Source organism: Aedes albopictus, chromosome 3 (assembly GCF_035046485.1).
Source record: "Aedes albopictus strain Foshan chromosome 3, AalbF5, whole genome shotgun sequence".
Lineage (NCBI taxonomy): Eukaryota > Metazoa > Arthropoda > Insecta > Diptera > Culicidae > Aedes > Aedes albopictus.
This window is the reverse complement of record NC_085138.1, coordinates 238,842,431-238,865,541: the sequence shown is the minus strand read 5'-3', so window position 1 is coordinate 238,865,541 and position 23,111 is coordinate 238,842,431. Positions and strand designations below refer to the sequence as shown.

At 36.7% G+C, this 23,111-nt stretch overlaps 1 protein-coding gene and 3 non-coding genes across 6 annotated transcripts in view; 2 read left to right on the top strand and 2 right to left on the bottom strand.

Moving 5' to 3' along the window:
- Positions 1-15,312, top strand: part of LOC109420146 (mitogen-activated protein kinase p38b) — a 43,087-nt gene extending 27,775 nt beyond the window's left edge. For 2 of the 3 annotated variants that reach the window (XM_029868482.2, XM_029868483.2), the window contains exons 6-8: positions 14,387-14,541; positions 14,610-14,707; positions 14,769-15,312. In XM_029868482.2, the coding sequence (XP_029724342.1) occupies positions 14,387-14,541; positions 14,610-14,707; positions 14,769-14,839 (324 nt within the window). In that variant the 3' untranslated portion in view covers positions 14,840-15,312. Of the gene's footprint in view, positions 1-14,187; positions 14,268-14,386; positions 14,542-14,609; positions 14,708-14,768 lie in introns of all 3 variants that reach the window. The other variant, XM_029868484.2, reaches the window with a different exon arrangement.
- On the bottom strand, positions 12,939-13,011 carry Trnaf-gaa (transfer RNA phenylalanine (anticodon GAA)). Its single transcript has one exon. It is a non-coding gene; the product is annotated as a tRNA-Phe (tRNA).
- Trnaf-gaa (transfer RNA phenylalanine (anticodon GAA)) lies at positions 13,477-13,549 on the bottom strand. Its single transcript has one exon. It is a non-coding gene; the product is annotated as a tRNA-Phe (tRNA).
- Positions 15,313-22,701: 7,389 nt separating the features above from the next.
- Positions 22,702-22,774, top strand: Trnav-cac (transfer RNA valine (anticodon CAC)). Its single transcript has one exon. It is a non-coding gene; the product is annotated as a tRNA-Val (tRNA).
- The last annotated feature ends 337 nt before the right edge of the window (positions 22,775-23,111 follow it).

Here is a 23,111-nt window from a genome sequence, read left to right as displayed (position 1 = left end):
TTTAGATGTAGCAATACACATATTTCTCTCCTCATACTGTAATTGTTCACTCACCTCTCGGCTGCTATCGCATTCCTCTTGTAGCGACCTTTTCTGAATGCGTTCACTTTTTCTGTCGTCTGTTGGATGCCCGCGCACGCTCTTTTTCGCTATACCCCTAGGTACCTACATCTTCTATATGGCTATACTTGTACTATCAGCATTCTTTCCTCTCCCCTCAGGGGGGACTGACTAGCTGGCTCTCTGGCTGGCTGGCCAACCGTTTTTCCGAACATATTTTTCTTGGTCTGGTTTTTTCACTTGTCGGTCCATAAATGCACTACGCACCGTCTACTTTAATGAGCGTAATTGAGACATTAGTGCTGCTTTTTTTGCGCTTCAAAAAAATGCCAGGGTTATGCTCAAGAAACGCGAAACGATCTGGTATGGTTTTGATTTTCAACAGTTTGAATTTTCATATCAAAATGAAGTTATATTTGATACATGAGATAGACAGAATGATGTTTGCATTTGTTTGCTGCATCTTTAAAAAAAATGATCAGTGTAATCCTCGTTTCAACTCAACTATGGAATAGAACTTTTCATTTTTGAGTCATATGACACATTCCACGCGTTACGTTTTGCATGAGAATCACACTTTTGCTTCCAAAAATGGGTATGCTGTCAAATACATGCCAACCACCCGAGCAAAGTCTGATAGCAAATTGAAAACTAATTTTGATGTTGTGATATTGCAAATTTTGATAACTCAGGTTGTTGTCGTTTTGGTCGTTTTAACGGTTAAAACATCAAAAATGAGAGCAGAAAAATGTTCCTGTGACAGCAAGTTGAAAACAATTCCTGCTATCGATGATAGCAAATTGATAACTGTTTTTGTTATCAGCGCAAGAAAAATAAAAAAATCTTTAAATATAGAATTATTTGGTTGATATCAAATCATAAATGCAATAATATATAATTGCATTAATGATATATCCCTAGAATTACTTTACATAGTTTACTAAAAGATTTAAAACTATTCTAACACTAAATATTAACAATGATTTAAAATGACAGCAAACCGAAAACAAAATTTGAAATCAAATTAAGTAAATATAAACTGATATCAAAATGTGATATCAATTTGTTGCTGAATACAAATCATGTTTTCGATTTGCTGTAATTTTGATGTTGGACTTTGCTCGTTGGACTTGCAGTATATCAAACGATCAGATTTGATTAGAAGATTCATTTCATACATTGTAAAGGAAAATTGGAACAGTTTACTTCAAGAAATATCGAGAAATAGAGCGTAACGGGACACCATCGTAAAAAATGACAAATTTTGACTTAACGCCAAAAAATTAGCTACTTTCTCGAAACATTTTTAAAATTTTTAAGTACTATAAGTAATTAAGTAATATAAATAATTATCTTCATTTTGGTGCAAAGAGAATCAAAATCGACTGCTGGAGCATTGGAATATCGTTCAACGAAGTTCAAAAACCACGGTGTGGAACATTTAGCGACTAAATGTGGTCATCCACACGATTGCTTATAACAGGGCACTCGGTTGGGGATGTACAGAAATAAAACGATCATTGTAATCTCAGCGATTGGAATGAAGTTTGTTTTAATTTCCATACTGTGACGCCAAATACGTACAAGGTGGTTAGTCATCAAACGTTTGTCATAGTAAGCACTTTCTGATAGATCTTATCAATAGTAATGCCTAAAAAATTGTTCAATATTGCAGATATGCAAAAAGTGCATTCTGATTAAAACCTTAAAGTTCTATCGCAGGCCTGAAAATATGATTCTAATTTATAGGGCACGAAGTTCTTTCCTTCTCTTTCACTCCTACAGAAATTCTGTAAACAACAAGGCCAAGAAACGTCAAAATCCCAAAACAATGCAGTGCTCTATATTCTTGATGAGATTCTTCCTTGGGAATCCTTCGGAATCTTCTGCTGAGATTTCTAATTTTCTCTGAGATTCCTGAAAGGTTCCATCTGAAATTCTTCCAGGAACTCCTGTTGGAGGTGAACCATTCAGGAGGAATTAATTTCATAAAATACTCCCTAATAAACTCTGGGAGGACGTCCATTAGACACATGCGAAATAGTTCCAGAACGAACATCAGCAGAAATTCCAGAAGGATCTGCAGGAATTCTAATAATTTCTCGGAATTCTTAGAGCAAGCCCAGGAGTAGTTACTGAAAGAATCCCGGAAGGAGCTCTTGCAAGAATCTCGGAGAAGTTTTTTGAGTATGTAATACTGAAAGAAGCTCTTGTAACATTCCTGGAAGGATCTCAGAAAGATTTCCTGAAGAAATCCAGGAAGAAACTCCGAAAGGAATCTTGCATGGAACCCATGGAAGGAATCTCAGACGGAATTTTGGAAGGAGTTTCTGCAGGAATTCCGGATGAAATCCCGGGAGAAGTTGCAAAAATTCTCAGGAATATTTTTCTGAAGTCAAAAAAAAAGTTCTGATGACATTCAAAAAAAAAAAAAACTATTGAGAAAAAAAACTATTGAGAATCCTGGAGAATTCCCAAAGCTCCTATAGAAATACCGGAACAAATCCCTGAAAGTCCCAGAAGGAATATCTGAAAAAATCCTGGAAAGAGAACCTGGAGGAACCTTTTAGGAATCTCAGAAAGGATATCAGAGAGAATTTTTGAAGAAACTTCTAAAACATTCTCAGATGGAGCTCTCTGACGAATTACAGAAGAAAATCCTAGAGGAATCCTAAAATATATTTGTGAATAAACCACGGAAGAAATTCCCAGAAGAATCTTCCGTGATAATCTTTTAGATTATCCTGGATGGAATTCCTGGAGCAATCTCATCTCAAAATTACCTAATTTCTAGGGAAATTTCGGAAAAATTTCTGAAGGAATTTAGGAACTAATTAAGTGATCCCAAGTATTTCCTTAAGTATTTCTTAAGAAATCCCAGAAAAATCCTCTCGAAGAATCTCGGGAATACTTCCTGGGGATTCTGACAAGAGCCCCTGAAGGAATTTCAGATGGAACCTCTTCAGAAATCTCAATTGAAACTCCTGGAAGAACTCCAGAAGGAACTTCTGAAGGAATAAAGCCGCAATAATCGAGACACAGAAGTATGGCTGTAGCTCTGTAATGAATCGGTAAAATTGGCCAAATAATTGACTGAGAACTCTTTGGTGTATGTTTATTATTTTTGCCAAATTTTATAAAAATCGATGCATTACTGGATGAAAAACAAACAGACGTGGTTTTGAGCATTTTGTACAATCATGGTCAATTTTCATTCGCGTAGTAGATGGTTCTTTAACGCTAGAGTTCAAAGCTCTGTGATGATAATTATGAAATTTCGTTAGCAGTTATGATACTTATAGAGACATTTTCTTGCAGAATTTCATCAACTTTTATCAAATGGTTTGAAAGCTACTGGTGTTGATAGGGATGAGTGATAGAGAAAATTTTTCGTGTTTTTCATGTGCAATATTTGCCTATTAATAACTTTTGAATTTCTCTGCCAATTTCCATGAAATTTTCACAGAAGACAGTTGATTATGTGTATATTATGTCTGCAAAATTTGATGATTATTGGAATAGTACTTTCAATAATACAATCGAAACAATAAAGGTTGCTGACTAATTGCTGTCTGAGGGGCTAAAATCACGGTCAGTCCCAATACAGTCAGGTTTTTTTTACGCGGTTTTCATCCGCGTAAAAAAAAACTCCATAACAAAAAAAAATTTCATCGTCTTATTTTTGCATGATTCGTCGAGAAATGGTGAGACTTTTTTTACGCGGTTTTTTGAATTTTGAACTGAGTTTTTTTTTACGCGGTACGTATCCCCCGCGTAAAAAAAACCTGACTGTATATGTTTCGCCTATAAAACTGTTGATAGTGCATCGATTTTTTTTTTTTTTTGAAATTTTGCCTGTGCAACGAATGTTGATTGAGAGGTTTGTGTTCGAAATTTCAGCCATTTCCTTTGCCAAATTCAAAAGTTACAGCGCTGACAAGCAAAACTAGGGGCTGTACAAAATTCAATGGCGCACATTCAACTCTTTCATTGCTACAACAAAAAGTACTGCACCGATTCACATGAAATTTTGTAGGTGAAATGAACACATCTTAAGATGTTATTAGGCCAAATTTGAGCAATTTTAATGTATCTCTTACAGATTTACAGCTGTATTTCTGTGTCCCGATTATTGCGGATACAGGCTTTACTCAATAAACCTCGGGAGAATCTTATCAAGAACTTTCTGAAAATCCCACAGGAAACTCCTGGAGGTGTCTTGGAACAAATTTGTAGAAAAACCGTGAAGGATTTCTTGAAGGAATCTCTGATGGAATTCCTGTGGAAGCCCAGAATGACATACTAGAGGGGTACCACCGTGCCTTCTTCAAGTTATTAATTAGCAAACTTTCCCACGCACACGAACCCCGCACATCATTTTCTAAATCTCTGAATCTTCCTCGGAAGTTCTAAGTTTGCACCCTTTTCATTTTTTTTTCTATATTAAAATAAGAATAAGATCTTATGAACAAGACTTAAAGATTAAATTTTATTCATAAAAAAAATCCTTATAAATATCATATTTATATGATACTAGCTGTACCCGGCAAACTTTGTCTTGCCTACTGCGTTTTTTGACGTTTCAAGATTCTAGCCAAGACCATGTCCCTGGTCAAAATGTAAGGAAGATCGATTTTCAAAAACTCTCAATTTTTCCATGTTTTATGCCTCCACGATACTTGATGGGAAACTTTTTAAAGTATGCTTAATCTAATGGAAAGACGTCTGATCAATTTCGACCCTAAGATCAATTTGTCCCCGGTTTAAGGTATACATTATTATAGTTGATGCAAAAACTTGGGCAAAAATATTATTACCAGATACCTAAATACTGCCCTCGGACCATTGTGCAATGACACTACAAGCAAGCACTATGTTTCACTGATAGCGAAGTTTAAAACAAAGTTTCACAAAAAAGCAACACCAGTACCAACTAATTGAATCAACCGTTGTGATTTTCTCTGTGTTTTAACATTCACATTTTTACAAAATAACAGACGTATAATGAAACAGCTGTATAATCAAATGCTGAAAGTTGGACTTTTATTGTTTACTAGAGCAGATGGCTCACAAGACATTAACTGTTATTTATAAAAATTAGATTCAAAATCCAGCTCAAAATAGTTATTTATGTAACGAGTTGCAAAAAGTAGATTATTTCAGCACGGATCATACATTTATCCAACGAGGTTTGCCGAGTTGGATAAATTCGAAGAAAGCTGAAAAAATCGAGTTTTGCAACGAGTTACATACAAAATGCTATGCAATGATCTTTTCATTATACAGCCCATTTGAGTTGCATAATGCAACTCAAATAAATTGCATAATGAACATTATGCAACTATTTTTTCATTATGCAACTTATTGCAGTTGCATGATGAACAAGTGCGGAAAAATGGGTCATTATGATATCGAAATGATGCCGAATTGCAGAAATTAGTTATAAGTATTATATTTGTTAGGTGGATATTCAGCTGGCGGCTAATTCATCTCTAAATTAAAAAATGAATAAAATTCGTGTTTTAACACCAAAATCGAAATAAAAATTAAACGATTTTGAAAAGCTATTTGTCAAAATATTACAACTTAAAAAAAACAACCAGACAACGAAATAATTGAAACTTTAGCATGGTTTTATTACGAATAAGTAGTTAAAAAGTAATAGCATATGGAGTTTTATCTGTGTTAAAGTTCATAAAATACAAAGTTTTTAGTTTTTTATTAGCGTGTATTTAAACTAAAATGACATATTCATTAAAATATGTGGTCATTCCATATGAAGTGACCGAGAAAAAGTGGAAACGTGTTATCGACCATCACGGATTTTGACCAAATTTTGTTGGAATGTTTGTTCAAATGGAGGAAGAAAAAATCCAAATTTTGGTGCCGTTCGGATCACCCCTCGGCCCGTGGCAGCACCCCTCGTCTTTGCCAATAAAAGAAAAATCCAAGTTTTCGCTTCCTTTTCTTAATTTATAGCTTTGAAACTATAACATATACATATTTGTGACCTTTGGCTGTTTTAAAGAAAATTGTTGGAGGAATCCAGGAAAAATATTATTTTTTCGATACAGTGTTGCCAAACATGTTATTTTTCAATTTTAAAACTTTAAATCGATTTTTCGTCGAATGAGTATATTTTGATTTCAAAAAATTTGATTCCATCGTGTTTATCAGACATTTTCCAATCGAAACAGCTTAACTCTCCGAGGTCTTTTTGGCCGTTCCAGAGATACAGCGTTTTTAAGCTTGAAAACCGATTTTCTCTAATATATAAAATAAGTCCAATTTACAAGTTTCGCTAAGAAAACATTATTCGATGCAATTTAAAGGTGATTTGGGCTAATTTATACCAAGGAGAATAGAAAACTATGTAAAAATAATAATATGACAGTGTTGCCAGTTTATCAATTATGGATTTATTAGAATGGATAACAATAAATTGCTAAAATTTAAAATTTATGTATTATAATCCTAATTTCAATTGAAATTCCACCCATGTAAACATTAAAGTTGACGAAAGTGTTGCCAGACATTTTAATTTTATTGTAAAAATCTACATGAGAACTTTTGTATCAAATCAAATTATCAAGCAAGAATCATAAATTCCTTTGTTACAATTTTATTACTATTGACAACACTAAACCTTGATAGTTTTCCCTTTAATAAGGGCAGTGGTAAATTCAAATGTTCACTGAAATTTATTCATGGTTCAGAATTACGCTAATTGATTCCGACCGTTTTGGTGTATTTTTCGGATGTTTTGGCTTTTCAGTCCGATTGTGAGATCAAACACAACCTTATGTTCTCTTACTCCGACGGATCTTTTTCAAGATCCGATACGGATCGAAACATCGGAGTAAGAGAACATAAGGTTGTTTTTGATCTCACAATCGGACTGAAAAGCCAAAAAATCCGAAAAATAAGTTCAGAATTACAAAAAACCATTCTGGATGGCATGTTATTTCACAAGTTGCTAATCATTTTTTTGTTTATCCATTGTTTTGAACTTGTACGGGGAAAGGAAAGTTCCCAAAAGTGAGTTCAGTTAACTCCATTAACTCGCATATAGACAGAGTACTTAGAGTAGAAGTCCTTTTTACCCAACCACCAGTTCAAATTACTCAACTATCAATACTATGTCACTTACTCATTTTTGGCCAATCTTAATGTTGTTTAAGCCTTCAGTACACGCTTTGCCAAGTGTGCAAACTTTTTCGCTCGCATCAACCAACAGCAAAGCTTGACATTTCCGATGTTTTGTCAATGTTGGCCTGTTGGATTATGCGTGCGGAAAAGTTTACACACTTGGTAAAGCGTGTACTGAAGGCTATAGTTGCCTGGATAACTACACCTCGAAGCGTCGGAGTAAACGAACATAAGGTTGTTTTTGATCTCACAATCGGACTAAAAAGCAGCATCCATTTATTACGTAACGCCAAAATCGACATTTTTAGACCCCCCATCCCCCCTCCGTAACACTTTTTTTGTATGAAAATCCAAAAGTTTTTGTATGGACCGTAACGGACCCCCCTAGAGCGTTACGTAATTTGTGGACGGTGCCAAAATACACCAAGAACAGTCGGAATCAATTAGCGTTATTCTGAACCATGAATAAATTTCAGTGAACATTTGAATTCACTACTGCCTTTATTAAGGTTGAAGGATTCGCCATTGACATAATCGTCATCATTGAAAATACGAAAGCAGTTTTCTCGCTCAAAACATGAATGTTCGAATTGAAAATGTATTCACTGTACTTCATTCTGCACCCGCAATACAGTAAATACTATTTCACTGCCGAAATTTCAGCTTTGAATGAGAAAACTTCTTTTGTATTTTCATTGATGACGATTATGTCAATGGCGAATCCTTCAACCTTAAAGGTTTGTTCGAAGAATAGAGAGTTGCACACCAAATGAAAACTATCAAGGTTCAGTGTTGCCAACAGTAATAGAATTGTTAAAAAAGATTTTATGATTCTTGCTTGATAATTTGATTAGGTACAAAAGTTCTCATGTAGATTTTTACAATAAAATTAAAATATCTGGCAATACTTTCGTCAACCTTAATGTTTACATAGGTAGAATTTCAATTGAAATAAGGATTATAATTCATAATTTTTTTAATTTTAGAAATTTATTGTTATTCATTCTAATAAATCCATAATTGATAAACTGGCAACACTGTCATATTATTATTTTTGCATAGTTTTCTATTCTTCTTGGTCTAAATCAACCCAAATCACCTTTGAATTGCATCGAATAATGCTTTCTTAGCGAAACTTGTAAATTGGACTTATTTTATATATTAGAGAAAATCGGTTTTCAAGCTTAAAAACGCTGTATCTCTGGAACGGCCCAAAAGACCTCGGAGAGTTAAGCTTTTTCAATTAGAAAATGTCTGATAAACACGATGGAATCAAAATTTTTGAAATCAAAATATACTCATTCGACGAGAAATCGATTTAAAGTTTTAAAATTGAAAAATAACATGTTTGGCAACACTGTATCGAAAAAATAATATTTTTCCTGGATTCCTCCAACAATTTTCTTCAAAATAGCCGAAGGTCACAAATATGTATATGTTATAGTTTCAAATCTATAAATTAAGAAAAAGAAGGGAAAACTTGGATTTTTCTTGTTTTGGCAAAGACGAGGGGTGCTGCCACGGGCCGAGGGGTGATCCGATCGGCACCAAAATTTGGATTTTTTCTTCCTCCATTTGAACAAACATTCCAACAAAATTTGGTCAAAATCCGTGATGGTCGATAACACGCGGTGTGTACACTTGGTGTGGAATGACCCGTATGAAGAATTAGTTCCACGAACTTGTCAGGCATATAATTTTATTATTGAATGGCCAGAACTCTATCTGCAATGAATTGCATAGGCATCAGCAATCATGGCCCTCCATATGTTATTCTATCTCCTTGTCTTTTTCCAGACAGAAGCGTCAAGGCAGAAATCAGGCCAAACATTTCAAAAGGTCCTATCTGCATTTGAGAGGCTCTCTTTGTTCACTTTCTCTTTCAATTATTGCAATGTAATGGTACACTTTTCAACTATTTTTGCAGTACAAATCAAAAGACGATTGTTTTAACCATCGTTCAATGCAAGGAAATAATCATAATACAAATAAACAGCTGCGATATTAACGAAAGAGAGGAAAACCAAAAAGAGCTTCACTTTTGCAGGTCCCTTCAGACATGTTTGACCTGAAATGTTCTCTCTCCGTTGCCAATGGTGCTGAACATTTCTAGGGTAATTCGCCAATTGTTGAACGGTTAGTACCGGCATTTTGGTTTTCGTTTGTTTTTCCGTGCATAATTCCACTTTGGTTGAAAAATATCCAGTGAACGTCTAGATCTACTTATCCCTTATACTGCCCATTGAATTTGTATTCCCTTAAATTCCATTTTCTAAGAGAAAATAGAACATTTGTATGAGAAGTCTGTAACCCAAATGTTGAACGCTTCCTTAAGCTAGCTCATCCTAATGTTGGACGGTTCTCGCCAATTGTTGAACGGTTGAAGCTTTGTTCGTAATTGATGACGTATAACCCGACATCAACCTATCATTCATCTGTTTTTATTTTGGGCACCAAACCCAACATAGACCCAAAGGAGAAATCCTGACTGCGCTGTTACGACGTTTCCATGGAGATGGCAGCGCTACCTTGGATGGTTTTCGGTGAGATTGTTCTGATCATTACTACTACGAATGGAACTAAATACGTGCCAGTTTCGAAGATTACCTTTGAAGCAGGAAGTGTGTTTGCAATGTCACTATCCATTTGATAACGGTAATGCACACATGCGGGGCTTGTTGTAAGTGAAAGTGACCTCGGAATGGACGTGAGTAACCAGACATTCTGAAACGGGTCACTGGATTCCAACAGAGCTATCACCTTTCAACTCCCGGGCTAAAGATGACTTCAGATTGTAGTGTGAAATTCAGAAAAAAATTTATGTATGACTGCAGACATCTTTCTTCCATAATACCACTGCCGGACAGTGGGAGTTGAATTGTATATACACACACACACACACACAAACCCAACATAGACCCAACAGTTATCCGATATGAGTCCAACAGTGGTCCAACATTTGATAAAATTTGACCCGACTTTAACCCGACATCCGATATTTTTTCACTCTGGCGGATTTTTTCCGGATTTTTCGTGTTTTGTGTCCATCTAGTCCCAGCTAGTGACAATTAATTTAAATGACAAGGAATCGCTGATTTGAAGACAGTTCTAGTGGACTGAAATCGTTTTAAACATGATTAGATGCAAACATGGCTGAAAAGATTTGATTAGAAGCGAAAACGACAAAAGAAAAGTACGCCTTTGAAAGCCCCTGAAACACTCCTGGAAACCCATGGGATCTACTCAACCCCCAAGAACACTCATGGAACGTCCTTGAAATGCCTTGAAAATCCGTAGGTTGCTCCTGAACCCCCTGAAACGCCTTAAAATACTCCTGGGATCCCCTTAACACTCTGCATTCCTCTTGAACACTTCTGGAACGTCCTTTGAAAACCATTGGAACCTTTCTGAAGCCCTCTGGAGCACCCCTGGAACATCCCTGGAACGCCCTTGAAACCCCATGAAATGCACGGTTAGGTAAAGTGAAAAAAAATCTGGCAGTCATGCTAACATCGTAGGTTATGCCAGTGTTCAACAATTGGATCATGGATGCATAATGATAGTGTGATAAGAAAAATATTTTTTTTCAAATTAACATACAATGAAAATATGATTTGAAACAATGTTAAACTGTTAAGGACATCCTTCCAGTTCTTGTAACTATGGTGTGACTTTGATATTTGTGGTCAATTTGCCCGCAAAGCTTATTTCGTAACAGCAATTTCTTAAAATTAATCTTAAGAATTGTGCAGTTTTCGTGTCATCAGCGGTACAAAATTTTCAATCAATATTTTTGACGTAAAATATGTATAATTTAGTAACTTAATTGAAGCAATATCGTAATACACATGTATATGCATTAGGCTGCGGCTTATTTTTCAAAAGTTGTTGAAATCTGGAATTCGTAAGCTCTTTTGGATTCAAATGGCACAAAAAGAAAAACCTCTGAGTTTAAGCCAAAAATATTGAGATTTAGAGGTCGCGCAATCGTTTCAAAGTCGAATTTTCGAGTAATAAAAAGGTGTTTTCACTTCAAGTGCCATAACTTTCTCAGTTTTCAACCGATTTTCAATCTTTTTTTTTATGAATTTCTCACAAATTTCAATTAAACTCGTAGAACATCATTTTTTTCCAAAGTCACGCAAAATATGAGTTTTTGAAGATTTATTTCATTTTTTTCTTCTTTTAAAAAATTTTTTAACTTTAGAGTCCTATAACTTTTTAACCGTTTGACCAATTTTATTTTTTTAGCTTGCTTTTGTAGATATTTTTGTTGCCTAAGAATGCTGTGAATAAACTATACCTTTAAAACAACGTTTTAAAATAGATAAATACCAAAAACCGTTCAGAAACACGTATTATATTGGAAAAATCAGAATTTTGGCAAAATTTTAATAGTTTTCATGCTTAGTTTCGAGCTCAAAGTGAAAAAATTTTACTAAATAATCATTAAGAAGCCTTAAAATTCAGTTTTTGATGTGTTCTGAATCAAAAAATATTTTCATGTTGGAAATGCGAGAAAAAAAAAATTCGAAATAAAATCCTCCAATCAAGCCTCCAATGTGTTCCATATCCCTAAATATGATGCTAAATATCTGGTTTGGAGTAAAAAATTGCAAATATTTGCCAAAAACTCCAAATATGCATGAAAAAGTCAAGTTTCATGTTCTGGCAGTTTTTGGTGAAAAGTATCATAAAAATGACTACTTTGATGAAAAGTTTGTTTAGGACAAAGATAGGCAACAAAAATATCTACAAAAGCAAGCAAAAAAATTTAAAATTGGTCAAACGGTTAAAAAGTTATAGGACTCTAAAGTTAAAAATTTTTGTAAAAAGAAGAAAAAAATGAATTAAATCTTCAAAAACTCATATTTTGCGTGACTTTGGAAAAAAATGATATTCAACGAGTTTATTTGAAATTTAATTTGTGAGAAATTCATAAAAAAAGATTGAAAATCGGTTGAAAACTGAGAAAGTTATGGCACTTGAAGTGAAAACACCTTTTTATTACTCGAAAATTCGACTTTGAAGCGATTGCGCGACCTCTAAATCTCAATATTTTTGGCTTAAACTCAGAGGTTTTTCTTTTTGTGTCATTTGAATCCAAAAGAGCTTAAGAATTCCAGGTTTCAACAACTTTTGAAAAATAAGCCGCAGCCTAATATGCATCTACATCATACGTTTATGTTGAGCAAAAATTACTTAAGTAAGATTTATAATAAAATTTTCAGAAACTGTTCAACATTTGGGTAGTGTTCAACAATTAGCGAATTACCCTATAATGTTTTCTTTTTCTGGCAGCAAAATGGCAAGATATTTCTGTCTATAGTGGAGACGTGGGGTATAGAATGTTTCTATGTGTTCAGGCTATTTGTGCGTTTTGGACCATGTTACCCTTTAGAAATTTGTTGGAGGAACTAGGGTATTGGTTCCCTTATTAAGCATGTGGCTCCCATTTTCATCCTACGAAAAACAAAGGATTGAAGCGCTGTTTGTTTTGTTTCTTATTTTTGTATTTTTTGTTAGAAGTGGGCATGAAAACACAAAGAACGAAATCAATCGGTGCTGTAATCGCTTGTTTTCGAATAGGATGAATATGGGAGCATGAGATTACTGATGGCACACATACCCTACAATGACAATCATCAAATGAGCCGCGAATGCGAATATGGTAACAAATTCGATTTTGCTTCTAGTGGATCCGTTCAATCATCATAAAAAATTAATTGTGCCGAAACCCGGGATTGAACCGGGGACCTTTAGATCTTCAGTCTAACGCTCTCCCAACTGAGCTATTTCGGCGCATGTTAAATAGTTGACACAAATCTATAACACTGCAAGCGGCAAAATTCACTAGGTTTACAATAAGGATTTCCTTTAGTTTGTAATATTTCAGTGAATAATATTTGTGATTCGTACAGAATGTTTTATTTTCTTGTTACGGATTTTTTTTCGATCAGCCAATGATGGACGAAAGCAACCTCAGTAGGGTGTAACGAGTAGAATTCGACCCACCAAAGAAGTCAATAAAAATAATCATGAAGTGATCAATCCTTAAAAAATCGATAATTCGTAAAACTATTCTGTTTAAAATGTAAGCTAATGAGTAATAGCATTATTTGAGCTAATGAGTTAATAGCATAATTTGACATTTGGCATGAGTCGGAGGCAACCATTAAAGTATCATTTATTCAAATGATATATACGGTATATTATACAATATGAAATCATGAATAGTGGCCAGATAACCATCAAAAAGATTTTATTTGCCGAAACCCGGGATTGAACCGGGGACCTTTAGATCTTCAGTCTAACGCTCTCCCAACTGAGCTATTTCGGCAGATGTGAATGTCGCATGCTACTTGTCTTGAGGTTACGCTACACTACAAGTCAAACATCATGATACATAAAAGTTGTTGCGTGCTACGTAATCTATCACGTAGCGTCGCTGAATGTAGTGCAACAATCCATCATTAGTGTGACGTAGCTTGGCATTTCAAATGTTAAACGTTGAAAATATTTTACTCTGAGCCTGAGAATCAATAAAGCCCGAGGATTCTGAGAGACCACCTAGTCAGATAATATGTAGCATTAGTTGAGCCCTTCGTGTAATTTAGTTCTGATACCCTTATATACACCTAAGGCCCAGACATTTGCCTTCTATTAACTTTGTTCTGTTCCGTTAACTTTCTGCTAAACTGTATGTATATTGAATTTTCAAAATGTGCATCTGGACCCAAGTGAAAATACCTTATCGTAAGGAATTATTCGGGAAAACCCCTCTTTCATGTCATGTACTTTCTATATTTGCTTTTACACATCAAAATTATGTTTTCAAAAAAAAAATCAATACAAACCAGTTACCTTAACTCAAATTATTTAAACTTTTTTGCCATTGTCGATCGCGCATTATATTTAATTACCCTGCGCCTTCTAATTACATCACTAAACATATTAACGCGCCCGGTCACACATTAGATATCGACCATCTCACGCGCATCATGTTCTTTTGCGGAACCCCTGATGGGGAACTGATGCAAAAGATAACTAGTGAAGAGGTAATGTGATCACATTATAGGCAGCAGTTAGCATAAGCAGTGCTACCGTGGAGTTTACCCGCCTATAGAATTTGCTCTGTTGGATTTTGCATGAAATACTGAAATCTGTTTCGTTGCAGGCTAGACATTACATCCGATCATTGCCCAAAACGGAAAAGCGAAACTTCAGCGACGTGTTTCGTGGTGCCAATCCTCTTGCGATCGACCTGTTGGAAAAAATGCTGGAACTAGATGCCGATAAGCGTGTGACCGCGGAACAAGCGCTGGCTCATCCGTAAGTATTGTTATTTTGCAGACGATCCAATTTCTATAACTATCGCCATGTTCAAAACATTATTTCAGGTATCTCGAGAAGTACGCTGACCCCACCGATGAACCAACATCCTCGCTTTACGATCAAAGCTTCGAAGATATGGATCTGCCCGTGGAGAAGTGGAAGGGTATTAATACAGATGTCATACGTTTTCAAATTCCAATATTAACACTATCTCTACCTTTTAGAACTGGTTTTCCAAGAAGTGCTCAATTTCGTTCCCCAACAGCATGCACACATTGGCGGGGATGGACAGTAAGATAGCCACCTGTTCCGTACAAGGAAGCCAACCGGAAGGAGGAACCGTTGGACAACACAACTGTTAAATAGCGTCTAGATATTACCTACTATGTCTTAAAAATCTACAAAACAAACCTGCAACGCTAATCAATCATGCCTTGGATAATCCAACTGTTGAATCCATCTTCTAACAATAATTCATCCAGCTGTACACGATCGTACCCATAACAACTTCTAGAAGCTACACATAAAGACTCAAATCTTAAGAAAGAAAGTGATCAGTAATGTGAATAGTGTGAACAACAAGTAGTATTGAATGGCTTCATTGGCAGGGATTTATTTCTAAAAAGAGGAGAACATATGTGGAATGGATTTTACATTACGAATAATGTATAAACCTTGAGATGGTATTTTCAAATTGATTTATTGTTTATATTGCATAAGTTTCAATAAATAAGAAAAACAAAGTATGGGAATAGCTACAATCTGTTATATTGACAATATGATTGATAATTTTTTGAAAGATTTCCCCCAAACTCTGCATTTGGCTTCTTATTGATTGTAGCTTAGAAATGCTTATCGTAGAGTGACTGTACGTACATGTCATTGTCAAGTGTTGCATACAATGAAGTGTGATTTCATTTTGCTCTGTAGTTCCCATGGTTGCTCTAGAGCGCCATCGTTTTTCGACGAACTCGGGACAAACGGAAATAGATGAATATGATACAATAACTAAATTGAAAAGTCTCCAAGATCATTGGCGTAAATAAGAAGGGGTAGCGTAAATAGGGGGGGCTAGAGGGGGCTTAGACCCCCCTAGAAACCCATAAGCCCCCCCCCCCCCCAGAAAATCTTTAAATTACATTGTAGAGCCTACCTGGATACTGCAACAGACACTGTAGCCCCCCCTAGGAATTTCACCAAGTGACGCCAAGTGGTCACCAAGACATTTACTATTGCCTTTGAACAAGCATCTGAAACCAGGATAGCTTGCAATAACGCATTGAAATTCTGGCAAACTGCTTTTTTAAAATGCACACTAAGGTTCTGCATTTGTTTGAACAATTGTGATAAGCTGCCATGACAGCCGGAGATTTTCACCAATAACATTACACATTATTGGCGTTTATCGACGAAAAACACTAAAATTTATGTTATCCCATGGATCGCATCACCGACCCAACGGTGACTCCCAGATCTCTCATCCTTTCCGTCTAACAAATACCCTAGTCCGTTCTGCGTTGTGGGGACGCAGAGTGCTCTCGGTCTCTAGTAGCAACAACCAGTACACTCTAACATTCCTTTCCCTTCCCAGCTGACTATAAGGACTTGGCCGGCGCCGTTATTGATCAAATATGCATGAGCTGCTAAAATTGCACTTTGAGAATAAGTGGAATGTCCCAGCCCCTTATTCAGTTGGATCTCAGTGCAACTGGTACCAGTTCAGATCAATCACGGAGGAGCAACCATTGACATGTATAGTCAGAATTGATCGTTGATCGTTGATCGATCGAAAAACACTAAAATTTATGTTATCCTAAATTCATTGAATTTCCCCTAACTATACAAAAGCTTAATAAATATGGTATTTTTTTAGAATCTTAAGCAGACTTGTAAAAGGGCTCAAGACACTCCACAGACCAAATTGTAGGACAAACAAACCGACAAATTGATATTATAGAAAGAAAATTTAATGATTTCAAAATGGCCGAGATGAACTAGCCTAGGGCTAAAAATCTCGTTAATACAGATAAAAAAATGATTTCAAAAATATTTTTCCTGTAAAATACAATAAAGTATCGTTGTTTTGGGGGCTTGACTTTTTTCGTTTATCCATACTTTCCTGACATCAGAGTGATTTTTACATACGGATTCTAGAAGAACTATGCCATATGCGCAATAGGGTATATGTACCATTCCTTGGCCTAATTTGCAAGCCGCCTTGACAATTTTGACCATAACTCATGAATTAATAGCACTAGAATTTATATGTCGACCCTATTACACACTCTAGGCAATGCATGTTTCACCAATTGAAGTAAACTAACGTAAATATTCAAGAATTTACTTAATTAAGTTGAAAAGATTCGATACGATGGTATGCAACGTTGGTCTATAGTACAAAAATTGGCCTATTAGTGGATACAACGTTGGCCTATTGCTTTCCATGCACTAGAACCACCTGTTATTTCATTTTTTCAATATTTCTGCTGTAGTATTATCTCTGTTTGTTCATCAATCTTACTTTTAAATTACATTTTCGGAGCCAAATTTTCAAAAAAACTATAAATAAATCACTTAAACTAAAGTTCTTTCTTAATTTAATAACGAAAACAACGCAACCCTATTATTGTGTTATATTTTTACAGTCACCGCACCCAAAATCTTTCTTCCTGTTCGTTTTTTCTGGTTCTTACGCAAGAAATGTTGTTGACGTCTTTTTATCGCTGTTTTTGACGTCGCTTTACTGATGGGCCACGATTTGGGTACATAGTGAAAAAAATGTCCTCAATATTCGGCCCACATTCAATTTGTAAAATAGTTATTATTCGTTGAAAACAAATACACAAGTTCAAAATAGCTTCTTTGACCGTCAGGTATCAGGTATCAGAAGGCCGGCTCCAGAGGCACGTTATCCTCCATTTGGGACATTTGTGCCATCGCCAAAATAACAGCCTAAAAAGGATTTGGATGGGGATAGGGACAGGTAGGGAAATAGGAAAAATACCCTGGAAGAGGGTACTAACGCACAAGCGTACCACGATGGGTTCAAACAGCGCCCTGAAAAGGGCACTGTAATAACGCATAAAGCGAAAGAGAGCCTATAGCTCTTTACCACAGCGGGTTAAGAACAACAGAATATCCTGAAGATTCAGGTTTCTGAAGTCAGTTTCACTTAATAAGTGTTTACCGAATACTCGGAAACGCAGTTGCGCGAAAACTGGACAGTTACATATCAAATGATACGAAGTTCCATAATCAGATTCACAGCTATCACAGGCAAATGAATCAGCTTGCTGAATATTCGCCATGTGATAGCTGAGACGGCAGTGGCCAGTCAATGCTTTGACCAGCATGCTGCAATTCTGCTTAGACAGATTAGTTAGATACTTCGCCACCCGTAGAGATGGCTCAGCACTATACAATTTGGTTTGACGACATGACTCCAAACTATTCCAATATTGTCTGTGTTGAGTGACAGCCCAGGTGTGAATCTGAAGCTTAACCCAACACTTCGATATCGGAATAGCTGGCTCAGGGCCAATGAAGTCATGTGATGCTCCAGAGCGAGCTAACTCATCAGCCAATTCATTTCCAGCGATGGAAGAATGACCAGGTACCCATAGACAGAGATGGAAACACTCTCATCGTGAATTAACTCGCGAGTGTAAAAGCAACAAACGGTTTACTCACGGTGCCGAGAGTAAGCCGTGTGTGAGTTTATTCGCACCCGCTTGCTTCACGAGTATGAAGCAAAACAAAAACAAAAACACTCATGAATTTTTATTCGCGAAGAACAAGTGGAGATGCGGGAATTGCATTTTAGTGCGATTTTAAGAGCAAAACAAGTAATTATCCATCAGATAATAGTGTTTTATGCTTTATTGTTCCTGAAAAGTTAATCTGTCGGCCGTGTTAATTCGTTTTTTCACAAAATTGAAAAATGTTCAGAGCTGCTTCGCGAATCAATCACGAGTGCGACCAGCTTCGTTAGCTCGCGAGTGAAGGAAGTGCGAATATATTCTGGATTCTGTTGTTCGCGAGTAGGATAGCTTTGCGTTTGTGTTTACTCAGCTGCATTCCTCACTGTTTTCCATCACTGCCCATAGAAGGTGAACAGCGTTTGCTGAATTCAGCTCTTCGATTTGAGTTCGACAATCGATAACTATCTTCGACCTGGAGTTGGCCGAAGCAAGTGCTTTAATAGCAGCCTGGCTATCTGAACAGAAGTATATTACTTTGCTTATTACGTGCTGCTGAAGTGCTGATTGCACTCCGCACATAAGAGCAAAGATTTCGGCCTGAAAAACGGTGCAGTGTCTGCCAAGTGAATAAGACTGATACAGCCTTAGCTCACGAGAATAAACACCAGCACCTGCTCGACCTTCGAGAAGGGAGCCATCAGTGTAACATACGATGCCGTCTGAAATACTTCTTTCCAGATAACCAGATGTCCACTCTTCCCGGGAAGGGAATTTCGTGGAAAATGTCCTATATGGAAAATTACAAGCAATTGTAAGATCACTTGGAGCAATGACAAATTTGTCCCAATTCACCAAAAGTGAAAACAACGAGGTGTGTGTTGATGTGCGGTTCACAGGAGTTTCCTCTAGTAGACCGAATACCCGTAACCGGTAAGTGCAAGAAAGTGCTTCTTGTTTGAGATGAATGTGTAGTGGGGCAACGTCAAAGAGAACTTCGAGCGCTGCCGTGGGAGTTGAAGAGAACGCTCCAGACATCGCCATTAAGCACATCCTTTGGAGATGGCCTAATTTTGATTGAACCGTTCTCACTTCACCCTTTTGCCACCACACAAGACATCCATAAGCCAATATTGGCCGAACCACAGTTGTATAAATCCATTTGATATACTTGGGTTTTAGACCCCAAGTTGTACCAAAAGTACGCCGGCATTGCCCGAAGGCCATACAAGCTTTCTTGATTCTGAACTCAATGTGAGGTGTCCAGGAAAGCTTGGAATCAAGAATGACTCTAACGTACTTTACCTGTTCAGTCACATCGATTTCAGAATCAAAGAGACGCAAAGGTCGAACGCCATTACGGTTTCGCCTTTCCGTGAAAAGAACAATAGATGTTTTACTCGGATTAACCGAAAGGCCATATTGGCGACACCAACCCTCAACTACCTGAAGGGCGTTTTGCATCAGGTCGAAAAGGGTGCTGATGCACATACCAACTAACAATGTTAGGTAGTCGTCGGCAAAACCATAAGTAGGAAAACCGCTATTATTGAGTTGCCTCAATAGCGTATCTGCTACGAGATTCCACAAAAGCGGTGATAAGACTCCCCCTTGGGGGCATCCACAAACACTCAATTTCCTAATCCCTGCTAGACGCAATGCCGAGAAGAGATATCGGTTTTTGAGCATTTGGTGAATCCAATTGGAAATCATTGGAGATATACCATGACTCCGTGCGGCTTCCAATATGGCAACGAAAGGCACGTTGTCAAAGGCACCCTCGATATCTAAGAAAACACCCAAACAAGATTGCTTTTGAGCGAATGCTTTCTCGATATCGTAAACAACCTTGTGTAAAAGAGTCACAGTGGACTTACCAGATTGGTAGGCATGTTGGTTCACATGAAGAGGCACGTTGGCCAGATGAACATCACGGATGTGATGATCCACAATGCGTTCTAAGCATTTCAGAAGAAAAGACGTCAAAGTGATAGGTCTGAAACTCTTTGCTTCTTCATACGACGCACGACCCACTTTCGGAATAAACTTTACAGTAATATCCCTCCAGGATTTGGGAATATACGCTGTAGCAAAACTGCAAACAAGCAGTTTTTTCAAAACATGTTTGAAATAATCAAATTCCTTCTGAAGCAAAATAGGATAAATCCCATCTGCCCCAGGAGATTTGAAAGGAGCAAAGCTATTAAGAGCCCACTCAATCGATTCTATAGTTACAATACTCCGAGCCGAAGCTAAAGAATCATAACTACAAGAAAAGACATCAGGATCATCCGAAGATGTAATATCAACACATCCAGGGAAGTGTGTGCTGAATAAGCATTCCAGAACTTCCTCATCAGAGGAAGTCAGATCGCCATTTGGCAAACGAAGTTCGTTCACCCGGAAATCCTTAGATTTCGCAAGGATTTTGTTTAACCGACTGACTTCACTCAAGCTGGAAACATTTGTACAAAGGTTTTTCCAGCCGGATCGTTCAGCAGACCGGAGAGCTTTCCTGTAGGCCTTGCGAGCCGACCTGAAAGCCTCCGAACCAGCCGAACGTCGTCTGTTCCAACTCTTTCTACATTGTTTCCTGAGTTTCGCCAGATCAGAGTTCCACCAAGGGGTTCCTCTTGTGATCTTCACAGACCGTAGAGGGCATGCTTCTTCAAAAGCTTCCATGATGAAGGTCGTTGTAGTATCAACGGCATCATCTAAATCACTTGGAGTGTCAATGGATGGTGAATATCCATGAAATTAACAATCACCGCACCCAAAATCTTTCTTCCTGTTCGTTTTTTCTGATTCTTACGCAAGAAATGTTGTTGACGTCTTTTTATCGCTGTTTTTGACGTCACTTTACTGATGGGCCAAGATTTGGGTACATAGTGAAAAAAATGTCCTCAATATTCGGCCCACATTCAATTTGTAAAATAGTTATTATTCGTTGAAAACAAATACACAAGTTCAAAATAGCTTCTTTGACCGTCGCATCAAATGTTCAGTTATTGAAAAGTCAGTTCGAAATGTTCCAGATTCATGCCACTTATGATCATGTGTATAGACTACCCACTAAACCGTAGAATCATGGCGTATACAAAAGCTAAACAAAGTGACATTTTCATTCAATTTTAATGTTCCAAAGTGCTAAAATTGAAACGAAATGTTACAGTTGTTTGGCACATAGCTTTTCCGATATCCAGTTATGCGTGTTTGTTTGAGTTTTTGGTTTACATTGAGATAGGCCGAACGAGGGGACTATGCCAACGAAGCATCCCGATACCCTATTTACCTTACAAACTTGTTCCTAAATAGGTTGACAAAGGGTATTATCAGCAGGTTTTTTCTCTTCGTTATGAAGGTTTTTTGTTGGTCAAATTACCTGAAACTTGATCGTAAAATTCAGCTTGTTTGGGAAAGATTTAAAACCAATTTAAAAAAAAACCCTGGGACAAATGAACCAAAAAGGTCGAAAATACGAAAGTTCTCCTATTGCGAATGAAACTATAACGGTTGATCAGAAATATTTTTGGAAATAGCTCTTATGCTCTACACATAATTTAATAGCAACATTACTGCGGTGATACACTTATCTATTAGTGCGACAAAAAAATGTTATACAACAACAAATGTCGTGCGACATATTTCCTGTATCAATACCTTGTTGCTGCAACATGAGGTAAAGAAGACAGAAGACATGAACGCTTTTAGTACAAGTCTAAATATAAAATGCATGAAACATTTGTCGTGTTTCGAGCAACACGATCAATATTAGTAAGGAAACTTGTTCGTGTTTTAACACAAAAAATCAAACAAAACAAAGGGAAAATTAATTACTACAACAAAGGGAGAATTTGATTTCTTGTAGCTACGTAGCATTCCAAATATATTTTATACCAATTTTACATCGAATGTCATTAATTCCTGTTTTTTTTTTTAGTTTTTGTATGATTGTTAGGGTTTCTTGATGAATTTCGTAACGCAAAAGGGAGAGAGGGGGAATGGGCTCAACACAATGTCACGAACCAGACAGAATATAAAGAAATATTTCATTTACAATTACAAATATACAAGTTATGATATGAATTTAAGGGCGATCATTTCCACCATTAAATTTTATTTGTAACCTACACACTCCCTTGTCTGAATAGTTGTATGGAACTCTGAAAAATATTGAATAGATTTTTTAAACCCATCCGTCGAAACTCCTTCCGACGACTTCTTGGAAAAGAGGATGGAGAAATATGTAAACCAGCCAGTAATGAAGACACCATGCTGACGAGACGACTATACAATCATTGTTCCACAGTTTGCAGAAAGCTAACGGCTTATATTACATTTTGATAAGGCAGAATAATGTGAGGAATGAGTATATTAATTTTACTAAATTGTACTGAACAAGCCCAGATATGTTAATCTCAACATCTTTTGTATGCCCTTAAGATCCCTCTCTCACATCGTTTCCGTAGTGTAGTGGTTATCACGTCTGCTTCACACGCAGAAGGTCCCCGGTTCGAACCCGGGCGGAAACATTCTTTTTGCCAATCTGTGACTTCATGTTTGTTATTTCTGCTGTTAGATCACTAGAAGTGTCAACTAACATAGGGTAACGTGGCGTAAGATGCCGCTTTTCAAACTTCCATCGTTTTCAATCATAAATACGTCATTTGTTAGGCATTCAATGCACAGTGGTTCCCCCATGGGTCATTAATCCAAAAATTTGACGTCAGTGAGACTGTGATATCATTACGGTAACATAAAGTTTAATGCTTTAATGACTAGGGCCAATCATTACTTTTATCAAATGTTTGCTGAAACTTTTCCGCAGAGCTCATAAAAGTTGATGTTCTTGCGTAGACATTTAATTTG